The sequence below is a fragment of the Gadus chalcogrammus genome, chromosome 21 (genome assembly GCF_026213295.1).
Source record: "Gadus chalcogrammus isolate NIFS_2021 chromosome 21, NIFS_Gcha_1.0, whole genome shotgun sequence".
Taxonomy (NCBI): Eukaryota; Metazoa; Chordata; class Actinopteri; order Gadiformes; family Gadidae; genus Gadus; species Gadus chalcogrammus.
In genome coordinates, this window is record NC_079432.1 from 15,964,306 (window position 1) to 15,986,554 (window position 22,249).

At 52.4% G+C, this 22,249-nt stretch overlaps 1 protein-coding gene across 1 annotated transcript; it reads right to left on the minus strand.

The window, feature by feature from the left end:
- Window positions 1-968: 968 nt before the first annotated feature.
- hivep2a (HIVEP zinc finger 2a) lies at window positions 969-21,802 on the minus strand. The gene is made up of 15 exons (XM_056581971.1): window positions 21,458-21,802; window positions 21,212-21,292; window positions 19,770-21,087; window positions 17,600-19,512; window positions 17,071-17,343; window positions 16,419-16,587; window positions 16,161-16,239; window positions 13,929-15,648; window positions 13,166-13,323; window positions 8,798-8,973; window positions 7,873-7,974; window positions 5,281-6,175; window positions 4,685-4,808; window positions 2,012-2,131; window positions 969-1,808 (listed from the first exon to the last, which is right to left on the minus strand). Exons 3-15 carry the CDS (start codon window positions 20,710-20,712, stop codon window positions 969-971), a joined length of 7,512 nt encoding a protein of 2,503 aa, XP_056437946.1. The 5' UTR covers window positions 20,713-21,087; window positions 21,212-21,292; window positions 21,458-21,802.
- Window positions 21,803-22,249: the final 447 nt, after the last annotated feature.

Consider the following 22,249-nt stretch of genomic DNA (forward strand, 5'->3'; position numbering starts at 1 on the left):
CTGTACTTCTATATATGTGCACCTCTTATAGAGTGGGGCCTCACGTCGACGTGTCAGGTCTAACATTTAAAGCCTAACGTTACACAGAGAACGTACCCTTGCCCTAATCAAAGCGATAGCAAAAGCCATGCTTTACATAGAAAAAGGCATCCACGACATTTAAGAAAAAGCAATGTACAATTTATGAAACATAGTACCAATAATAAATAGTTTTTGGATATAATTGCTGCTGTACACCAAAAAAAAGCCAGTTTTTAAAAATGTCACCCATTATAAAAATATGTTTTAGTGCAACCTTAGGTATGATCGTAAATATCCAGAACTTCACATCGCTTGCTGAGACTTAAGGAGATTTAAAAAAACAAAAAAACCAACGGAACAGTCAATGGACACGCGTAGGGGGCAAAGGTCAGGGGGTCAGGGACTGCGTTTCATACAAAGCGAGTAGACAAAACGTCAGGACGTCCTATGTACAGTAAGCGACGTGATCGCTGAGCTTATACAAAATATAAGCCGCCAAAAAAGGAACAACAAAACAGAACATGTCATGAAAAGGCACACGCGACGCTGTCCCTTTGAACCACACCACCACACCATTCCCCCGAGAGGCCATTTTGGTCAGTTTCGATAAATTAGAAAATCAAAAAAGCAACAGCTTTTTTGGGTTTGCTTCAACCGCAGATCCAACGTGGCGACAGGCCCTCAAACCGATCCACGCCGCTGGGGGCCTACCTTCCCACCGGGAGCCTCCGCTCCCTCCCGTGTTCGTTGGTTCGACCCACATCCACGCCTGACGTGCACTTTCGTGCGTGTGCAAAGGTTCCTCGTTCCTCCCCCCCATCTCTCTCTCTCTCTCTCTCTGACTCTTTGTCTCTCTTCTTCTATTGCTGGCGCTCCTTTTCTGTTGCACCAGCAAACAAATAAACCTTCTCCAGCGCCGCCGCCGGCAGCCGGCAGCGTCCGGGGCCTCACTTCTCCCTCTCCCTCTCCTCCGGGGCCAGGGGTCGGGAGGCTGGCCGGCCGGACCCCGCGGCCACCTTCGGGCCTCCGCCGTGGGGCTTAGGGGTGGGGGCAGTCTGGGCGGGGCCGGTGCTGTTGGGGGGGGACGTGTGTTCGGGGTGGGCGTGGGGCGGCGGGTGGGGGTCGGTAAAGTGCTGCTGACTCCTCCTGGGGCGGGAGGCCCTGGGGGAGGCGGGGAGCGGGGGAGACGGGGGCCGGGGTTGGGGGGAGGCGAGCGGAGGGTCTCTGGCGCCGCCCTCCAGGCCGTCGATGCAGAGGGACGCGATGGCCTCGGTGCACGTGAGGACGCTCTCTTCCTGCTCCGGCCCGCCCTCCTCCCCGGGCCCGCCCACCGACGGCGACCTCCCCGCGTCCCTCGGAGGCGTGTCTCCCGGCCACTCGGCGCCGCCGCCTCCTCCGGCGGCTCCTCCCCTATCGGAGGAGGAGCCGCTGAGATGACAGGAAGTGACCTTGCAGGAGTCATCCGAGCCGCTCTTCTGGAACGGCAGGCGAGGCGACTGCTGCTGATGATGATGATGATGATGATGAGGATGAGACGCCTGCTGGGCAGAGTGGGTGTGGCTAGGCGAGTTGTGGGCGTGTCTCGTGGATATGTGGGTGTGTCCGGCTGGAGGGTGGGCGTGTCTGGTGGAGGGTGATATGTGGGCTTGGTCGGCGGGGATGTGGGCGTGTCTGGAGGACGATATGTGACCGTGGTCGGGCGGGGCGTGTCCAGACGTGAGGGAGACTGGGATGGAGTGTACCATTTGGATTCCTCCGATGGGAACCATTGGGAATGGGGAGCGTACCTGTAACACAGAATCAACCAGCTCAATTAAACAGTTGGACCGGGAAAACTACGCAATACAAGATAATTAGTGAGATAAATGTGCAGTTGTATCAATATCACATTTGTATAATTATTGATATCGTGAATAAATGTAATTCAGGTGCAGGTATATATCTATTGTTATTTAACGTTCACATGAAATTGCGTGTGTGAAGAGCTTGCCTGGAGCTGGGAGTGGAGGGGGAGGTGGCTAAACAGCACCTGGTGGGGCGGGCTTGACGGCTGACCATGGCTACGGCCCTGGTCCTGTTGCCCTGACGACATGGGACCCGCCCTGTGGTCCTGCACATCACAGGGTGAACGAGTTTGAGGTGAAGACCACTACAATTGTGGATGTTTGGTTCAGCAATGAGTAAATAAAGAAACGCTTTCAACCCGATAGCCAAGGTTGTCGGCTCGAACCCTAAGGTTGCATGGCACAGATTCTGGCCCAGAAAAAAAACCCTCAACACCGTATCATCGGCAGTAGCCACCGAGGCACCGGTGAGCAACACAACACATAAGTGAATCAGGTCTGGTGGTTAACAGAATGATTGTGGTCACCGTCGCTAACCCAGACTGTGGTTGTACTGGAGGGCTCCCAGTAGCCCACAGAGGATCCTGGGATAGACGCACACACACACACAGGGCTTTCTAGAGAATTTCGTAGAGAGCGTGGCATTAACACTATGGGGGTTGTGGGGTTCAACTCATAACACTCAACGCGCTGATGCTAATGCGCTTAGGATAAGTGTCCACCGAATGGCCTAATATACTGGGAGTGTCCCAGTGATGGGCTGTGTAATACAGTGGGTTATGCTATAACACGCTGTGGTTCCCTGGGCATCTGCAGGCGTCTGACTGGGTAACACAGTGGGTTCTGCCGGGAGTGTCGGTATAAGACTTATTCAGTTAAAGCGGGCCACCGCGACCAGAAATGAAGCTTTGACCGAATTACAGGGGTTCAAATAAACATTGCAGAGCAAATATTTGAATGAGTCAGTTAAACATGTCCAACCAGGCACGCGTGCCAGGCTACACTGTCCATTATGTATCTGCCTGTCAATCAATCACGGAGACAGCTCGAAAAAAACATCATCGGCGTGCGAGAGAGAGAGAGCTTAACGAGTTTGAACCCGAGTCTCCCTCGCCCCTCTCTCTCCCACTCTCTGTCATGTGTTGTTTGGGCGAGCGAGGAAGGGCAGACCGTGGTTTGAATCAGCTCCTTAAGAAGAAAAACAGCCTTGTTACGAGCCACCGCGGCCTCAGCCAAGATCCCATTACTGCTGCTAGCAACCTCACAGCTCTCTCTTGGCACACACACACACACACACACACACACACACACACACACACACACACACACACACACACACACACACACACACACACACACAACCTCATCCACTCACACACACCAACATTAACGGATATGCATTATGCCTACACACAGGCACGTGAACGCCATCGCATCTTGTAACAGAAATGGACCAAAAACGTATTTCTCTCTCTCTCTCTTTTCTTGCTCCCTTGCCTCCTTTGCGTACTACCTTCTTCACCTCATATGTCTCTCTCTCTCTCTCTCTCTCTCCCTCCCTCCCTCTCCCTCTCTCTCTCTCTCCCTCCCTCTCTCTCTCTCTCTCTCTCTCTCTCCCTCTCTCTCTCTCCCCCCCCAGCCCCTCCACTGTTGAGCCAATACATTTTGCCAGTTTGGCTGGATGCTTTCTGAAAAGCTCTCTCTCTCTCTCTCTCTCTCTCTCTCTCTCTCTCTCTCTCTCTCTCTCTCCCTCTCCCTCTCTCTCTCTCTCTCTCTCTCTCTCTCTCTCTCTCTCTCTCTCTCTCTCTCTCTCTCTCTCTCTCTCTCTCTAATGCAGGCTAGACAGTGGTGAGAGGGAGAGGGAGGGGAACTGGCAGAGAGACACACCGCTAGACTAGAGTGAGGGAGGTCGAGAGACATAGACACCGAGAGGGAGACGCAATCCTGGCCACGAGTATCGGTATCAGAAGTACTGACGGGAAACTCTGGGGAGGTGGAGGAGGATGGGGGGGTTGGGAGAAGGAGGAGGGTGGAGGAGGAGCAGAGGGGGGGGAGAGTGGGAGGAGGAGGAATAATTGGAGAAGGACGGGGAGGAATGAGGAAGAGGAGGAGGAGGAGGAATTTAGGAATAGGAGGAGGAGGGGTGGATGAGTAGGAGGGGGAAAGGGAGAGGAGGAGGAGGGTGGGTAGGAGGACTGGGACTCCCATGCCAAATGGTGTCAGCTTGATTGAGGGAGAAGAAATTGTTCACCCCTCTCTCTCCCTCTCTCTCCCTCTCTCTCTCTCTCTCTCTCTCTCTCTCTCTCTCTCTCTCTCTCTCTCTCTCTCTCTCTCTCTCTCTCTCTCTCTCCCTTGAACCGCAGCCTCCACGACTCCTCTCCTCTGAGAGTCTGGGCTTCTGGTTCTCAGGATCAGAGAGGCTGGAGTGGAGGACTGGAGTCTGACGCTGGGCTGACTACCAGCTGTGGAAAAACAGCCCACTCTGCTCCCAGAGCAGTGGAAACACAGCGAGACTAGACTACAGGAGGGGCTGGAGTAGATCAATACAGTACAATATGAATAGAACTGGAATATCGTAGACCAGAGTTTATCAAACCAATCAGGCTAGACCAAAGTAGACCAAACAAAAATGGACCAAACTAGACTAAACCAAGCAGAGCTAGACCAAACCAAACCAGATCAGAGCAAACTAGACCAAAACAGATCGACAAAACCAAACCTAATCAGACCAAACTAACAGGAATAGATCAGATCAGGGCAGTCTAGACCAGACAAGGCCAGTGTATTGTAGACCAGATCAGAGCAGAATGGACCATCACCATCTCCATCTGAGCTCCAGAGCCAGCTGGATGTCCCAGGTCCCCCAGCTCTCCCTGGCTCCCCTGCCCAGGCTGGTGGCCCTGTCTGGGGCTCCACGGGCCACCGTGCTGGCCTGTCTGGTGGCTGGTGGAGGGGCAAACACAAAGAACAGCAAGGCTCAGAATCGACATTTCATTCATCCTTAAACTATCAGAACCTAAGACACGCAGAGAGCAGCTCATCCAACACCCATCGAGAGTCTATTTTGGACGCCACATTCTGGATTCTGGATTTGTCCAGCATCGAAAACATCCAACCAAAAGCGACATTTAACAGAATTTTGTTTGTCGAGAAATCAACACATCGACAGATGTTCGTTTGCAGCGAATCAACCATCAACACCTTTTAGTTTGTCAAAAATCGATACATCATCAGATGTTACTTACAGAATAAAAAAAATATTAGTTTGTTATAAACCCTGAGGTTTCTAATTGACCTTCAACACCATGTAAGTACCAACAGTGCAGCCCAATCCCATTCCCATCAAGAGTCCATTCTAGATTAAAATCAGATCCAGAATGGACTCTCGATGGTGCACCCCACAAGTCCAGCTCACCTTTGGAGTTGGTGGTGGTGGTGGTGGTGGTGGAGTCCTCGCCGAGGGGACAGCGGGCGCATGGGGCCCCTATGCCGGCCCCGCGGGGACAAGTCCCGCTTGTAGTCCCTCCCGGAGGGGGAGCCGGGGCTGGAGAGGGCGGAGGCCGTGGGCGAGAGGTGTCCCCGCGACGAGAGCTCCCTCCTGGGGGAGAGCTCCCGGCGGTAGCCCCCCACGCCCAGCTCCCTCTTGGGGGAGATGTGCCTGAGCGGCGAGAGGTCCCGGCGGGGGGAGAGCCGGCCGGCGCAGGGCGACAGGTCGCGGCGGGGCGACAGGTACCGCCCCGGCGAGTAGGAGTGGGAGGAGGAGGGGGAGCAGGAGGGGGAGGAGGCGGGGTCCAGCCCCGGGGAGGAGAGGCGGGAGGACGAGGAGTAGGGGTCCGGCGGAGGGGAGGGGAGGTCCTCGTCCATGGAGGAGGAGGAGCAGGGCGGTGCCAGCAGCCGGCCCCCCAGCGCCCCCTGCAGGGCGCGGTGGTACTGCGCCCGGCTGGCCTCCAGGTCCGCCTGCGGCGTGATCTGGATGCTGGGCACGGTGGTGAGGTAGCCCAACGGCGGCGGCTTGCCCGCGTGGCCGAGGAGGTCGGCGGCGGCGTTGCCGTGGTGATGGAGGTGCGGGTGGGAGGCGGCCAGCGAGGTGAGGGACATCGAGGGCAGCCCGTACGGCAGCGGGCTGGTGGAGCGCGAGCGGGACTTGGGCGTGGAGTCGCCGTCGTAGTCGTCGTCGTCGTCGTCGTCGTCGTCCACGTCGTCTCCGTCGTCGTCCGCGCCGTCCGAGTCGTCGGCGTCGGAGAACTGGTGGTCGGCCATGTTGCCTCCCCCGGCCTTCCCAGAACCCCTCTGGCCCTCCTCGCCAACATCTGGGAGAGCACAGAAGAAGAAGAAGAAGAAGAAGAAGAAGAAGAAGAAGACACTTTAGAAGAAATCTCCCATGGGAACCTTGGTTCAAAAGACAGGTAGAGGTTTAGATAATACCGCCGTTTGTGGTGGGGTTGTGTTTAGTCGTTTATCAGTGACTTACAATTAATTCAGATAGTGGTCATAAAGCAGCCGATAGGGTTTAGTGGGGGGCATCTTGCTCAAGGATACGTAGACTAGACTGTCTTCGTTTGTTATCACTTTTCACAGTTTTATCCGAAGCCATTTGGAATTCATTATGTCAGGTAATGAGCAGGAAGGGGGTGGTGAGGTTAATTAAGGACTCCATCAGGTCACTGCAGACATTGGGGGTTCGAAACCCAGAACCTTTTGACTTGGAGTCACCAGGTTCTGTTTGCACATGGCTGCAGAGTGGTGGTAGACTGTTTGGGTGTTAAAACCAGACCAAACAGTGGAGTACTTTTCCACTTAACTTCTCTCACACACACAAACAAACGCCCACACACACACACACACACACACACACACACACACACACACACACACGCACACTAACCCGAGTGTTTACGTCTGGGAGGGGATAAGGAACTGATAAGTTCTGTCAAAAGTGAGAGAAAGTGAGAAATAATAAAATACAAAGAGAGAAATAAACAGAGAGAGACATAAGGAGAAAGAGAGAGAGTGAGAGAGTGGAACGCAGAGAAAGGGAGGTTAATAGGTGAAGGAAAACAAACAAGTGAATGAAAAGATACAGAAACAGACGGAAACGGAGCGAGAGAGAGGGTGACAATGAGAAAGTCAACGACGGCTATAGAAGCCGAGCGGCCTCAGTCCAAGTGGAACCCTGTTCTGGAGCCAACACACCCGTCGGTGGGGGGGGGGGGGGGGGGAGCGGGTGAAGGAGGGGGAGGGAGGAGGGGACATATTCCCCCCCGGCCGCATCCTGTGATCTCTACCCCTCCTGACGGTAAAACCAACTTCCCCGACCTGACCGTCTGAAGGGTGGAAAATCCAAACCGGCCCAAACCAGATGGCTGGCATGTGTCCGTCTGGCCCGTGAGGCGGTGCACTTCACCGCGCCGCGCGCTGCCCTGGTTAACACTGGAGGTCGTGTCGGGGGGACTACGAGCTAGTGTTCAAATGTCTGCTCTCAATGTTACACCGCTTCCAGGGACTGGAGACGTTTGAGAATACGAATCGGGAGGGAAATAAATGATGCAAAAAATAAAAACCTGACTACTCTTCAGCCGAACACCTCAAAGCCTGTAGCAACGTGTATTATACATATGTATATGCATTTATTATTATTATTAGAAATGGTCGAACTCAATTACGTACCATCCTGCCAATAACCTTATTGATGGCTCATCATAACACCTACTTAGTAAATAATACACAAAAGCAATTCAATTTGGATATAGGCCAGATATATACTTCTCCCTTTACAACTGTAATCAATCATTGATGTCTGTGTTTGGGTTTGTGTATATATGTGTTCGTTTGTGTTTGTATAATTACAAGTGTGTGTGTGTGTGTGTGTGTGTGTGTGTGTGTGTGTGTGTGTGTGTGTGTGTGTGTGTGTGTGTGTGTGTGTGTGTGTGTGTGTGTGTGTGTGTGTGTGTGTGTGTGTGTGTGTGTGTGTGCGTGCGTGCGTGCGTGTGTGTGTGTGTGTGTATACCTCCGTCCTCTGCGTCTATGTCCTCCACTGCAGACACAGAGACCCCCAGCTCCAGACACTTCTTCATGTGCGCCTTGGACTTCATGTGCTTGGTCAGGTTCCCTGAGATCAAACACACACACAAATAAACACACACCAACACACACACACACCCACACACACACACACACACACACACACACACACACACACACACACACACACACACACACACACACACACACACACACACAAATAGATGAACACTAATTGAGTCTGGGTAGATGCCAAGGCTTTCCTATTGACAGTTGTGTAAGACATTGTTATTGACATCGGCAACTACAGATCTCTCCTGAACAGAGAGACAGACGATCAGAGCTAAATATTGACATATTGCAAAAGGAGATACAGACAGACAGTGGGAAAACATACAAATAGAGTGACAGCACGATACAATATACAGGCAGACAGGTGGGCAGATAGACAGAGCAGCAGAACGACTGACGGACAGACAGGCAGAGGGAAGAGAGCAGCAGACGGAAAAGAAAGACACAAGGAAGACAAAAAGACAAAAAGACAGATGTAAGAAAGGCCGACGTAACAACAGAGAGACAAAACATACAGACAGACAGGTTGATAGGTAGACAGAGCAGCAGACAGACAGACAGACAGACAGACAGACAGACAGACAGACAGACAGACAGACAGACAGACAGACAGACAGACAGACAGGCAGACCCAGCAGCAGAACACACAGACAGACAGACAGACAGACAGACAGACAGACAGACAGACAGACAGACAGACAGACAGACAGACAGACAGACAGACAGACAGACAGACAGACAGACAGACAGACAGACAGACAGACAGACAGACAGACAGACAGACAGACAGGCCCAGCAGCAGAACACTCCACAGACGCTCCACCGTGACCCCGGCTGACCTTTGGTCTTGAAGGCGAAGTTGCAGAACTTGCAGACGTAGGGCCTGACGTCGGTGTGCGTGCGGATGTGCTTCTTCAGCATGCTGGGCTTCTTGCAGCGGATGCCACACTCCTCGCAGATGTACTTCCCTCGGCCGCGGCCGCGCACGTACACGTAGTCCTCGTTGGACTTGTACCTGTGAGCGAGGGGAGGGAGGGGGCGGAGTCGGGGAACATCAGGTCACGGTCCGGTCATCGTGAGGTCACCGTGAGGTCATCATACATTAACGGCTTTTCGGGAAACAACGAACGAATACAGGAAAATACATGTGTAGAAAACGCTTAAACATATTCTCATTCATTTCTCAGCTTATGCCCTATGAATAATATAATCATAAATATCAAGCATAGATAACCGTTATTGTGTGAAAGCGTCAAACTAATTTGTGTTTATATACACATGTTATTTTGGTCGTTGTCTCTGCATACATACTTTATATAAATCCTACAAACTTCCCTGCTAGACTGGATCTACCAGGAAGACTACTCCAGGGACCAACCCTCCCCCCCTCCACCTCTCCCCCCCACTCGGCTAAGAGCTCCATCCTCCACGGTCTATAAAGGAGCCGTTTCCTCCACATCAACACAACATGTGACTTTCTCGTCAGCCGGTAACCCAACACCTCCTGGCAGCAGAGAACCCGTCTGTCGATCTGGGTCTGCCGGTTTCAGTCTCTCTCTGGCCGTGGGTGTGAGTGTGAGAGAGTGTGTCCCGCGAGAGCAGGAAAGCACCACCGTTTGACTGCTCTATCAGACCCCTTACGAGGGACGAGGTGGAACACTTTAAAAGAGGAGGTCGCCAAGGAAACAGAAGATTAATAGGTGCTGAAGTGTAGCGACCTGAGCAGCTTTAGTCATGGGAACAGGCGGTAATTCAGTTAACATGTTATTTGAGTTGTCTTGTATATGAAGCATAAAGTGAAGAAAGATATAGCCTTATTGCACACCCCATTGTTGTCTAGATTTAAGTGCTGATGAGATTATATGGAAAAGGATAAGTAGTCTGGCCTTATATTAACTGAAAACTTAACACAACCATTACCTTAAAGGGGACCATATACTACCCTTGATAGGATTGTTTGGAATGGGATTTGGAGTTTGTTAGCATATTGCACTAATTATAAATATGGGCCAAAATAAAATCCCCTAATGACAATTACAATATTGCATATTTAATCATTCAACTTTAAATGATTAAATACATTCCTATAAATTACTTGAGCAATTTAGCAGACACTTGAGATTTGAACATAGATAAATCTCTGGCTCCAGGTAGCCTTAAGCTATGGGGCGAGCTGACAATAGGGATCAAACCCCGAAGCCTTCGGGTTGGGACTCGAACACATGACCCACCACACTATCAAGCGTTAAAAGTCCCTTAATTGGACCTGAGTGGCTGTGGTCTGCCAGAGGTCCGCGGGGGCCGTGGGGGTCCGCACGGCTCTACGGTGATGTAGCGGCTGTCTCAGGTACATCAAAGCATCCCCCGTCGGACGAGAGCAGTTTGGCCCGCGACTTGAACCACGAGAGCGGCGAATACCTCTGGACGTACGTTTAGACGTTTACACAGCTGCGAGCCGTTAAGAAAATAAATTATGACGAGAAAATTTGGCTTGGTTGTTTTTTTTTCTTCATTTTCTTTGACACACAGCACACGGTAAGATCATAAAGCCGGCTTGTGTTTCAGAAAATTGTGAATTTTTGGGACACCAGAGAGAAATAAAATTGGTAATGTATATTCTTGTTAACCTTCATAGACTGTGTTGGGTTGGGGAGCTTGTCTGGTTTCAAGAAGATGGTGGTTACGTGTGTGTGTGTGTGTGTGTGTGTGTGTGTGTGTGTGTGTGTGTGTGTGTGTGTGTGTGTGTGTGTGTGTGTGTGTGTGTGTGTGTGTGTGTGTGTGTGTGTGTGTGTGTGTGTGTGTGTGTGTGTGTATGTGTGTGTGTGTGTGTGTGTGTGTCTGTCTGTCTGTCTGTCTGTCTGTATGTCTGACCTATTTTCTAAGGTCTATCCAGTAATTGCTTTTAAATTTTCCTTTGGGAACAAAAAACAATGTTGACAGCTTAACCGTGTGCTTCATCTGGGAACTATGTGTTTGCGTGTGGGAACGTGCGTGTGTCTACAAGTGTGTGTGTATGGGAGGACATACATCAGTGTATGTGTCAGTGTGTTTGGCTGTATTATGCCTGTGTGTGTGTGTGTGTGTGTGTGTGTGTGTGTGTGTGTGTGTGTGTGTGTGTGTGTGTGTGTGTGTGTGTGTGTGTGTGTGTGTGTGTGTGTGTGTGTGTGTGTGTGTGTGTGTGTGTGTGTGTGTGTGATCATGTGTATTTATATGACTATTGTGTGTCAGTGAAGTACAGTAAACCTTGTGATTCGCACACTAATCGAGGAGCCTATTGTAATGTAGTGTAGACAAGCATATTGTAATATAGCGTAGGTAAGTGTAGTTTAGCGTAGCTTTGCTAAGCCTAGCATAGATTATTATAGCGTAGCAGAAATGCTGAAAAAAATTGTTGAGTTAGGTGTTGCTCAAGGATAGGACAGTTATAAGGTACTAGACATTACGACAGGCTTTGTATGAACTGTCTGTACTTTAAGACCATTTGAATGTTTGGTGTCGTCACAACGACTCTTTCCGTATGTGACCTACTTTTGTCACTTTGAAATCGAAAGAATATGTCTTCAATAAATCAAATCTTATGCATCACATTATTAAATAAACAAGTAGTGTGCCGTTCTATATTCATACATCAAGTCAATGTAAAAAAAATGATATTGATGTCATTCCTGTGGTGCTGAATAAAAAGCAGATAAAGCCAGAGAAACCGTACCAATGTAAATGTTGGTTTTAGTCTTACAAGTCAGACTTTAGATATGTAGTCTTAAGTCTGAAAGCAGAGGAGCTCAAATCTGGGTGAGCAGGGTGTTTCACTTTCTTTCGCTTCATATATTTGTTTAGACCAATGATGGTGCCGAAGGCGGGGAACTGTAAGCGTGTAATTGGCTACCAGGGAACATGGACTTGGCCATAGCTAGTATATTTGTCCGGGTGGGAAGGCAAGATACCACCAGTCCATAACGTCATTAGAAAAAGTGTCTGTAAAGGATTAATATGAACACTGTACACTCATTTATATAAACTTTTTCAGCATCCAATATTTTCCAGTTCCTCTGTAGTAGAATGCCACCATAACGAAACAGCAGAAGTGGGCTCTCAGGGCCTCTGCTGGCCTAAACACTATCAGAATCACTGACTTATGTTATAATATATTTTTTTTCCCATGATTATGTATTAAATTATTTCAAATAGTCTATTCTCTTCATTTCATAGCTTTTCTCTTGGTTGCGCTGCTTCCACTAGTGCATGTTTATGTTAGAGCTTTTATCCAATCATATTTCAGCCATCATGTGTTGCCAGGGTCAAAGAAATCTGCCTTGACGCCTTCAGAATCGATAGTGCTGGCATCTGTAGCTTAAAGTAAGTGGCAATGACGCTGCTGCTTTAACCAATCAGATTTCGAGTTGGCAACACCGAGGCCATCTAGCAGGCGTCCAGTGACGTCGGCATTTTCATGTCTTTTGATTGGATGGTCAGAGAGGTACTAGTCAGAGCCAGCAAAGCTTTGAAAGCTACCGGCACAAACTAAAATAAAGCGAGTAATAAAAAAATAAATATATCAAGCGATTCCCTGAAGCGAGTTAAAACTTACTCCAGAAACATGACTGGACAGACTTGACTTTCAGCATTAGCCTCCATGGCGATAAAAAAGGGACCAATTGTTGGAAATGAAACGCACAGATAAAATGTACAACAGAGTAATCAAACTCTTCTTGAGGAAAGAAAGGAGGATTGACTTTGCATACAAATAATCAAGAGTTTTGGTGAGTAATGCATTTTATTTAAACGTTTTAATATTTTTGTAATTTAATTCGGTTAATATTGATGTTTCTGCTAGAGATGATGTATGTATGGCAGCTGTGGCTGCAGTGAAAATAGACTTGTTGAATTGTCCTAATTGGGTTTCTTGCTTTAGTAATGGCATTCTTTCTTGCTACATGAGATACCTTTCCGTGATGCAACGCCCTGTTGTACTGCATTTCTGTGTAATGTTGATGGTTTCTATAGCCGAGGAGTCATAATGATGGCATTAAGAGGTGGATTAGTTCATGTAGGAAACCAGTGAAGCCCTGGGTGTGAAATCCACGGCCCGCCACTGCGAAACAGAGAGGCGTGACTACACCCCTTTCTGGTTTTAGTTTCTCCCCCCAGAAGTTGGACTGTACAAGAGTAGGGCTACTGGATCACAGACGGATGTCGGTTTAACTCACCCGCCCTCGAAGATCTTGATGCGGGTGTGTTCTACAGGGATGGGTTTGGTGGAGACCTCCTTCTCGCTCTGCTCCTCCTTGGATCTCTCCCGGGACACCACCCCCTTCATCTTCCTCACCAGCTTACACACCTCCACCGGCATCAGCTCTGGTTTCAACTGGAAGAGGTGAGAGTAGAAAGAGAGGAGAGGAGAGGAGAGGAGAGGAGAGGAGAGGAGAGGAGAGGAGAGGAGAGGAGAGGAGAGGAGAGGATGGACAGGAGAGGAGAGGAGAGGAGAGGAGAGGAGAGGAGAGGAGAGGAGAGGAGAGGAGAGGAGAGGAGAGGATGGACAGGAGAGGAGAGGAGAGGAGAGGAGAGGAGAGGAGAGGAGAGGAGAGGAGAGGAGAGGAGAGGAGAGGAGAGGAGAGGAGAGGAGAGGAGAGGAGAGGATGGAGAGGAGAGGAGATAATGGAGAGGGGAGGAGTGGATGTAGATGTGGAAAAAAGGAGATGAGAGATGAGGATGAGGATATTTGAGATGTTTGAGGTGGGTTTTTTTCAGCAGAAGGTTCAACTACTAATGTCAAAAGCACCTACTGCTGCTTTGGAAACTCTGACAGTAATTGAATAAAACATGATGCAGTGAAATGCGATTTGATGTGAGGATGATTGACGATGCGATCTAATGTAATGTTCCACAGAGTATAAGCTAATCCAATGTAACCTTCCAAAGAGTACAGGCTAATCGAATGCGTTGTTCCACGGGGCGCAGTGCACGCCGTACCTGGTCGAAGCGCAGCCTCCAGGACACGGAGGACACAAGCTTGCCCGAGCTGGGCGGGCCCATGGCGGCCGTGCTGTAGGTCTGGGCCCCCCGCCTCTGGCTGGACCGCAGCAGCGCCAGCGCCGCCTTGGTGCTGAGGCCCAGCGGGTTGGGGTTGTAGGCGCTCACGCACCACGAGGCGTACGCCGACGCCCGCGGCGACTCCGCCTCCCCGCTGCTGGGCTTGGTGTAGTTGAGGAAGCACCAGCTGACGGCGGTGGCCGTGCGCAGGCTGGGGAACTGGAGGAGCCGCTGGACCTCGGCCGCCAGCGAGGGCGAGCGCGCCGTGCGCCGCGCCAGCGGCCCCGCCGCCGCGGGGGGGCCCTCGTCGGCGGCCGGCGTGGGCCCGGTGGGCTCCCCGTCGTCGGCCTCGTCGTTGGACAGCGAGGCCATGGACTGGGGGCTGCCGCAGCGCTCGGGGCTGGAGGAGGCCGGGTCCACGTCCAGGGCCTCGGGGGAGTCGCGGCCGCCCGCCGGGGGCCCCGGCGCGGCGTCGGTGACGATCTGGAGCGGGGGCGTGAAGCTCTCGGCGGGGGGGATGTCGGGGAGGTGGGGCGCCGAGGAGCGCACCGGGACGGAGATCTTGGCGGGCGGGGACGAGGTCATCCTCTCCGGCGGTTCGTCCGCGGAGCCCTCGCTCTTCAGCCGCAGGGGGCCGGCGGCCGCGGGGCCCCCGGCCCCGCTCAGCTCCACGGCGCTCATGTCGCGGACGATCTGGCCGTACATGCGCTCCTCCTTCACGCGCTTCTGCTGCTTGGTTTGGAAGAAGAGCTCCGAGGAGCCGGTGGGGGACAGCATGCGCTTGCTGCCGCCTATCCCGGCGCCCGACGCGTCCGTGGTGGACACCGTGCCCGTCGTCAGCGACAACGGGATGCCCGTGGTGAGCCGTTGCCCCGGCGACGCGTCGCAGGAGGAGGAGAGTGGGTGTTGCCGCAGCAACGCGGCCGCCGCGCCCGCCATGTCGGGCTGACCCAGGAAGTTTAACAGGTTGAAGCCTGTCCCGCTGATCCCCCCCGAGATCCCGCCGGTCGCCTGGGCGACCGCGACCGCGACGCCCACGGCACTGCAAGTGGTGCTGGTGCCTCCCAACCTGATTAGCCCCTGTCCGCCTCCTCCTCCCCCGCTGTGATTGGTCAGCAGCTGGCTGACACTGGTGTACGTCACGCTGCCATAGGACGGCACGTGGGTGGGGACGCGCACCGGCACCACAACGCCCTGCGCCGTCGCCTGGAAACCCGTCAGCGCTTGGGTGGCGAAGACCGGCTGGACCTGCTGGAGCAGCGTAGGACCGGAGGAGAAGGGGGAGGAGGAGGGGGAGGAGGAGGAGCTGGAGAGCTTTGGGGACAGCGAGCGGAACAGCTGTTGTTGTTGTTGTTGTTGTTGTTGTTGTTGTTGTTGTTGGTGTTGCGCAGGGTTGTGTGAGGACGCTCGCGACGCTGAGTAAACCTGGGAGGGGTTGCAGCCTTCCGATTGGCTGTCGGCCGCGGCCCGGCTGTGGGGATTAGGATACTGCTGTGGCGCCTGGAAGCCGTGGTGCAGCCGGGGCCGCTGGGCGGGGGCCCCCTCCGGGGCCCAGAAGGGCGGGCCCGAGGGCTGGTGGGCCTGGTAGGTCGCGACCTCTTGACCTTGGGGGTCCGAGTCCATGGAGGAGCCCTGCTTCTGCAGGCGGTGGTGGGAGGACCTGTGAGGCCAGAGAGGTAATACAGTGAGGTAATACGGCATGTGAGGTAATACAGCATGTCCCTGGAGCAGAACACCTTCCACTGGCATGTCAATAGAAAACAGAGTGGATCTTGATTACAACTTTATTAACAATTTAGCGTCAAGTTCTAGCAGCCGCAGTAGGAGAACATTTTGAAGTTTGTGATTCAGTTTGAGGTTCAAGTACAATTCAAATAACAGTCTGTGCTAAAAATAAAAGCTATAGTAGCTCAACAGGAAATGAGTTATGACAATAGTGGAAGGTGCCGAGAGGATGAAATGAGAGCAGCTTGCGTAACAGCTTTGGTGGAAGAGAAGTGGAGGAGAACAATTGATTTATTTTCATGATAACACATTGAGAGCCAACTTTTGTTCTTTTGGGAATAGCTACAAAAATAACATTTTTGGGAAAGCAGGAAACCATAGGAACCAAGGCTCAATCAACTGACACCTGAGAACAGAGGAGCACCAACGGAGCTACTAAATGCTCACCTCTGATTGGTTGGGCCGTCCTGAAGGCTGTCCTCACTGATGCTCTTCTGCAAGAGGTGCTGATGGAGGGAGGCCAGGCCTGCAACACAACATCTACTATTAACACAACAACCACTACTATCAACAAGACACCATATGATATATATCAACACAACAACCACTACCATTAACAAGGTACCATATAATGTATCATATATGGCGACACAACAGAGCAACACAACAACACAACCACCACACAATAGGAGAGCTTCATCTCACCACCACTCCCGACTGAGGTCCTTTTGATCTTGTTGACCAGCTCGGCGCTGGTCGGACCCGGTCCCCCCTGACCCGGCCAGGACCCGTGGTCCGACGGATCCGGCCTGACCGAGGACTCCCCTGGCCCGGGCTCCGGTGGGCCCGCCTCCGGGTACACGCTGAGTGACGCCTGTCAATCACAAAAACAAAGGGTTCCATACATGATTAAAGTAGCTCACTAACAAACTCATTATAGCCTGTGTTGCTATTTAATTTAGTTGTGGATTTGATTTAATTTATCTAAAGACAGTAAATTAATTTAATTAAATTTCATAATGTCTGTAGAACCATCAACAACGGCCTTGAAGAGCACCAGCTACTGACTTCCTAACTGTAGCTAGCGAGTGTGTAGCTTATAGAATAGCATTTACATTTACTTTAATCCAATTACTTTTGTCAGAAAAAGAGGAGCAATATATTGCTGTCGGTACACTATACTTTACTACATCAGAAACAAAGTATCTCTCATGCGTTTCCAGAGAGATTCCCACTGTTTTTCCTGTAAAGAACAGCTGTGGCTAGACAGTTTACACCGTTTCAAAAAATAATATATATTCTTCCATTCATTTTGCCGAACTTTATATCATGTAAAAAAAATAAAAGTCCCGGATACCTGTCGGACAAGATAGCCTCGTCGTCGCTCCTTCATGGCGGACGCACTGCTGTACATCTCCCCCTGCCTGGACCCCGGCGAAAGACTCCCGTAGTCGAAGGACTTGCTGCGCATTTCAGGGAACTCGGTGGCGAGAGCACAGGGCGCCTGCTCCGACGAAGACCTCCTCATCTCCCTCTGCTGGTGATGGCTGGAGTGGCCGCTGCCCGGCACCGTCAGGAACTCCGACTGCTTGCTAGCGGTACCCGTACCGCAGCAGCTTGAAGCGTCCTCCTGCTCGGACAAGTAAACCATGCTTAGTGCGTTAACGGCCATTAGGACAATGATTATCCAACTGTAACCGCACCTTAGTGTATTCACAAACTGTTCTAAATTAATATTGGGAGTTCAGGTCGAACCTGATGCTAGCAAAGTTTATCAATGTGTAACCTTGGAACACAAAGATGAAGTGGTAGTAGATTCTGCCTCAAGAAAGATTACACTTTATCTGTAGAACTGACGTGTTACAACAATGCCCTGACTAGATTACCTGCTTTGTCGGCGACCCAGACTTAAGGTTCTCCTCTCGTTCGAACGACATGGAGAAAGAGGAGTAGTAGGAGAGGTTGCTCTCCTGGCTGGGGCTGCGGGAGAGGCTGGTGCAGGTGGACTCGAAGCTGGACTCCCCTGACGAGTGATCCATGTCCGCCAGGCGCAGACGCTTCTTCTTCGGCGGCAGCTTCTCGGAGGGCATCTGGGACAGCGTGTCGCTCCTCTGGGGCAGTTGGAACTCCTCCACCACGTGTGGCAGCTGCTGCTGCTGCTTCTCCTGCCTCTCGGGCTCGCTGGCCAGCAAGGCCTCCGCCTCCTTGTCGGGCTTGTCCGGCTCCTCCGTCACCCTGATCTCGGGGACTTGGATGTTGGGCTGCCGCACCAGCTTGTGGGGGATGTGGTAGGGCTGTCCGGGAGAGGCTGTCGTGCTCGGCGACGAGGAGACGGAGGCGAGGTCGCTGTCGCTCAGCAGTTGCTGCTCCATGCTCTCCGTCCGCTGCATGGTGGACTCGGGGCTCAGGGCGTCCTCAAAGATGTCGGGGTCCGACTGCTCCGAGTACTGGCTGCACAGGGCCTTCTCCGCGGGGTGATAGGCCAGCTGATCAAAGGACTCAGACTTCTCGAAGGAGTTGGGTCGGCTCAGGGAGTTGGTGTGCTGGATGACTGATATGACGTTGGCCACCGCCTTTCTGCCCTCCGAGTCCGGGAGAAGCACCATGTCATCAGAGCACATGCTGGCACAGGTGTCAAAGCTGTCCGATTGACTGTGTGCGCTGTATAGAGAGCCCTTCCCTGTAGGGGTGCCCCTGGATCCGTCCATGCTCCCGTGTTTGGAGTCATAGTCCCCGATCATCTCCACCGAGCCACTGCAACTGCTGTCACACTGGCCGGGGCTGTCCTCCTCATCCCCGACACTCTTCTGCTTCCTCCTCTTCCTCGTGGCGTTCTCCGCCATCCCGACTTTCGTCCCATAGGGACTGTAGGCGATGTGTTCTGGGAGGCCCGGGCTGCGCTCCCCCATCTTGGGGCCCATTGCGATGAGCACGTTTTTGGGCACGTGGCCGTACACCTCGGCCTCTACCGCGTGGGCCTCGTGGTGGGTGAGCTCGAAGGCCGCCTGCCTCTGGAGTCTGCGCAGGCCGGCCGGGTAGAACACGTCGTCCGACGTCATCATCTCGTCGAAGGACTGGCTGCCCTGGATCCGGGTCGGCACGCTGAGGTTGGTCGGAGAGGACGTTGGCATGGAGTTGCTCCGAGTAAGGGTCGCCGAGTCAGAGGGGGGTTCCAGAAGCCCCGTGCTGCTCTGGCAGGGGCCAGTCGCATACTGCTTGGGGTCTCCAGAGATTCCTCCGTCCCCCTTATAAAAGCCCTCCGCTATCCTCCCCATCTCCAGAACAGCGCCAGACTTCTTGAGGCAAGCCTGACTACTGGGATCCACCTGAGCCACGCCACCGGCCATGGACACCGTGATGGACTGTCCGGATCGAGAGGTGGGCCCATGGTGAGTCCGTCCAAAGATGATCTCCTCATATGACTTGCTGTTGGTGTTGGGCGGGCTGATCTGCTGCTCCGCGCTCTCCGAGCGGGAGAAGTACCCGGAGTCCGTGCTGCCCTTGCTGTGGGGGCTGAGGAGGTTCTGGGTCTGGGACTGGGTCGAGTCCGGTTCCTGGCCTTGCTTCAGCCTCAGGGCCAGCCGCTGTTTGATTGTTGGAGAGTCCTCCGCAGGGTTTCCCAGGGCCTCAGCCTGGGAGCCGGGCATGTGGTGCGGTGGACCCTTCATATCAGGGAAGGAAGGGCACTCCATCGCTGGAGAGGGGACCCCTCCTGGCCTAGGGACGATCAGGATGGGCACCTTCATGGAGCCCATGGACATCTGTTCCGCTGAATCAGCATAGGCAGGTTCCACCCCACCTAGGCATAGAGGAGGAGACGATGTCGGGGGAATTAGAGAAGGAAGAAAGTAGACGATAATAACAAAGGGAAAGAGAAACACATATTTTTTACTTTCTTAGCCAAAGAAGCAAATCAAAACCAAAGGCTTTTTCGCTTATAAGCAAAACTTTGTGTTTGTTGTTTTGAATTCATGTGGCTAGATTCATCTGAAAATAACATGCCAATCACAAATTGGAAGGCCATTAATTATTGAGCTTCTTTAAAAAACAAATCACCTGCTCTTTTGTCAGATACGAAGGAGATCTTTGGCCCGGGGTTCTCCTTCTCCATCAGCATTGTGGAGCCCTCCAATCCTTCCTCATCCGTGTCCGTGCTCTGCTCGCCGTCCGATTGGACGTCGCCAGCCAGGTCCAGATCCCCCCCACGGCCCACCAGTCCCATCTCCGAGAACGGCACCAGGCCGGCCTTGATGGCGTGAGCATGGGACTTGCGGTGCTTGTAAAGGTTGCTTTTGGTTTTGAAGGAGAACCCGCAGGGCACACAGGGGTAGGGTCTCTCCCCCGTGTGCGAGCGGATGTGCTTCTTCAAGACGCTGGGCTTGGCGCAGGCCCGGCCGCAGTAGTGGCAGATGTACTTACCGGGCTTTTTGGGCTTCTGGTCCTTCTTGCCATAGCCCTCATCGCCGGGATCCAGGCTCGACTGGGAATACTGTCCGAAGGAACTTGGCAAACTGGGGGATTTCTGCCGAGGGAACCTCCCTCCCGCTGCCCTGTGCGGGTGTCCCAGGTTCCCTGCGGGGTAAAGTTCGTCCGAGGGCAGCTGACCGGCAAAGGGCCAGGCGTGGGGCTCCAGGCCCGGTTGGGGTTTGGCCCCCGAGTGGAAGCGCTCCGCCTGGGGGTGCTGGGGGTATGGCTGACCGAGCTGGTAGGAGAAACCCCTGGGAAACCCCTGAGGAAACGTACCCTGGGGTTCCCGTGACGGCGGAAGCAGATTCCCTGGGATGCCGGACGACGGGTACTTCTGCTGCGTCCCGGAGGCCGAACCAGGGCCCTCATCGCAGGGCTGGCCCTCACGGGAAGAGTTCCGCGAGGCATCGGGGCTGGAGAAAGTGCTTCTTTTGGAGGAGGCGGTAGGCTCCGACGCCCAGCCCCTCTGTAAGGGAGCCTTCTCCTTTTTTATGCATTTCTGTCCGACAACAGTTGATTCGTGAGACTCCATTTCACCCGATGATTTGATTGGCGGTGGAAGGTGGGGTCGGTGGAGTGGGTAAGCGGGGGATATGTGTTGGGAAGGATGGAAATTATGGGATTTGAAAAGGCAGTGGGGCTGCCACGCTTGACAGCGTGTGGCTTACAGGGGTGACCTGCGGATCTCAGAAAAACAGTATGTGTTGAGCCATGTCTGTGGCGTAGCAGATGGCTAATCCAGGATTGATACAGGAAGTTGAAATTGGAGAGAAGGGGTGCGGGGTTTTGGAATAAAGCATCAGAACAGTTTTTTCCTGTCTGCCATTTTGTAAACACGGTGGGATTGCAGGGTTGTTGCTCTCCGTCCAGTTCATCCAGGAGCTGAAGAGTCCTCGAGAAGACAAGACTGGTAAGAGAAAAAGTTATTAATGAATGAAAGAAGCCATGAGTTAATTTAACGAAAGCATAACAATGATTATCATTATGATGAGAGATCAACATGATTGAAGACCTTAGCCGAAAGAGTTTACCGTCAAAAGCTCAATCCTCTTCAGTAAAAAGTGCTTGTAGATGTTCCTCTTAAAGCTTCCACTGGCATCTGGTTGTGGATCCTACAGCACAAAGAAAGAAAGGGGTTACAACACAACACAGAGTGTGACACATCAAAACCACTTGTGCGACGTTAACATGGATGCAAGCTCCCTCTCGACACAGACGACACCTGCCTCTTGGAAAACAAATCGAGTGTGTGCTGAACGGAAAACACCACTAACTACCTGCGACTCACGAGGCCTGCGTGGAACATTTTCATCACAGAAGAACTGGTACAACATCCTTGAGACCAACGCTGAGCTGGGTGTCATCTGGTGTCTCCAGCTGAAGTTTGAATTTGACTGTTTGGGTGAAGTTTTCTCACTAGTAGGTGGAATGCATCCGCACACAAACGAACACACACACACTGACACACACACACAACTTCCTCCTCGCGGGTGTGAGTCACCGGTGTGCGGCAGAGTCGCGCTGTTCTTTTAAAGACACAAAGGGAGTATAAATAGACGACCGCGGATGACGTAGGTCTGCATGTGTGTGTGCGCGTGTGTGTGTGTGTGTGTGTGGGCGTCCCAAAAGGCAAGAGTCAAACACAAGCACCACCTGTCAGCACCACCCATCAGCGCCACCCAGCTCCTACCTCTGACCAGCGACACCCTGAGTTCTACGTCTGGGGATCAGTATGCACACACACACACACACACACACACACACACACACATACATTTTATACAGACATTCACGCACAGATACTCATCACAGACACACAATACACATTCACTTGCACACAGTTCCACACACAACTCAAGACATGACAAATTCTAAATTAAATGACATTCAGTGATAGAGACAAACACACACCCACACACACATACTACAACTGCACCAAAAAGTGTTTAGATTGTGGGTTGCAAAAGGGAGGTACATTTTCTGTGTGTGTGTGTGTGTGTGTGTGTGTGTGTGTGTGTGTGTGTGTGTGTGTGTGTGTGTGTGTGTGTGTGTGTGTGTGTGTGTGTGTG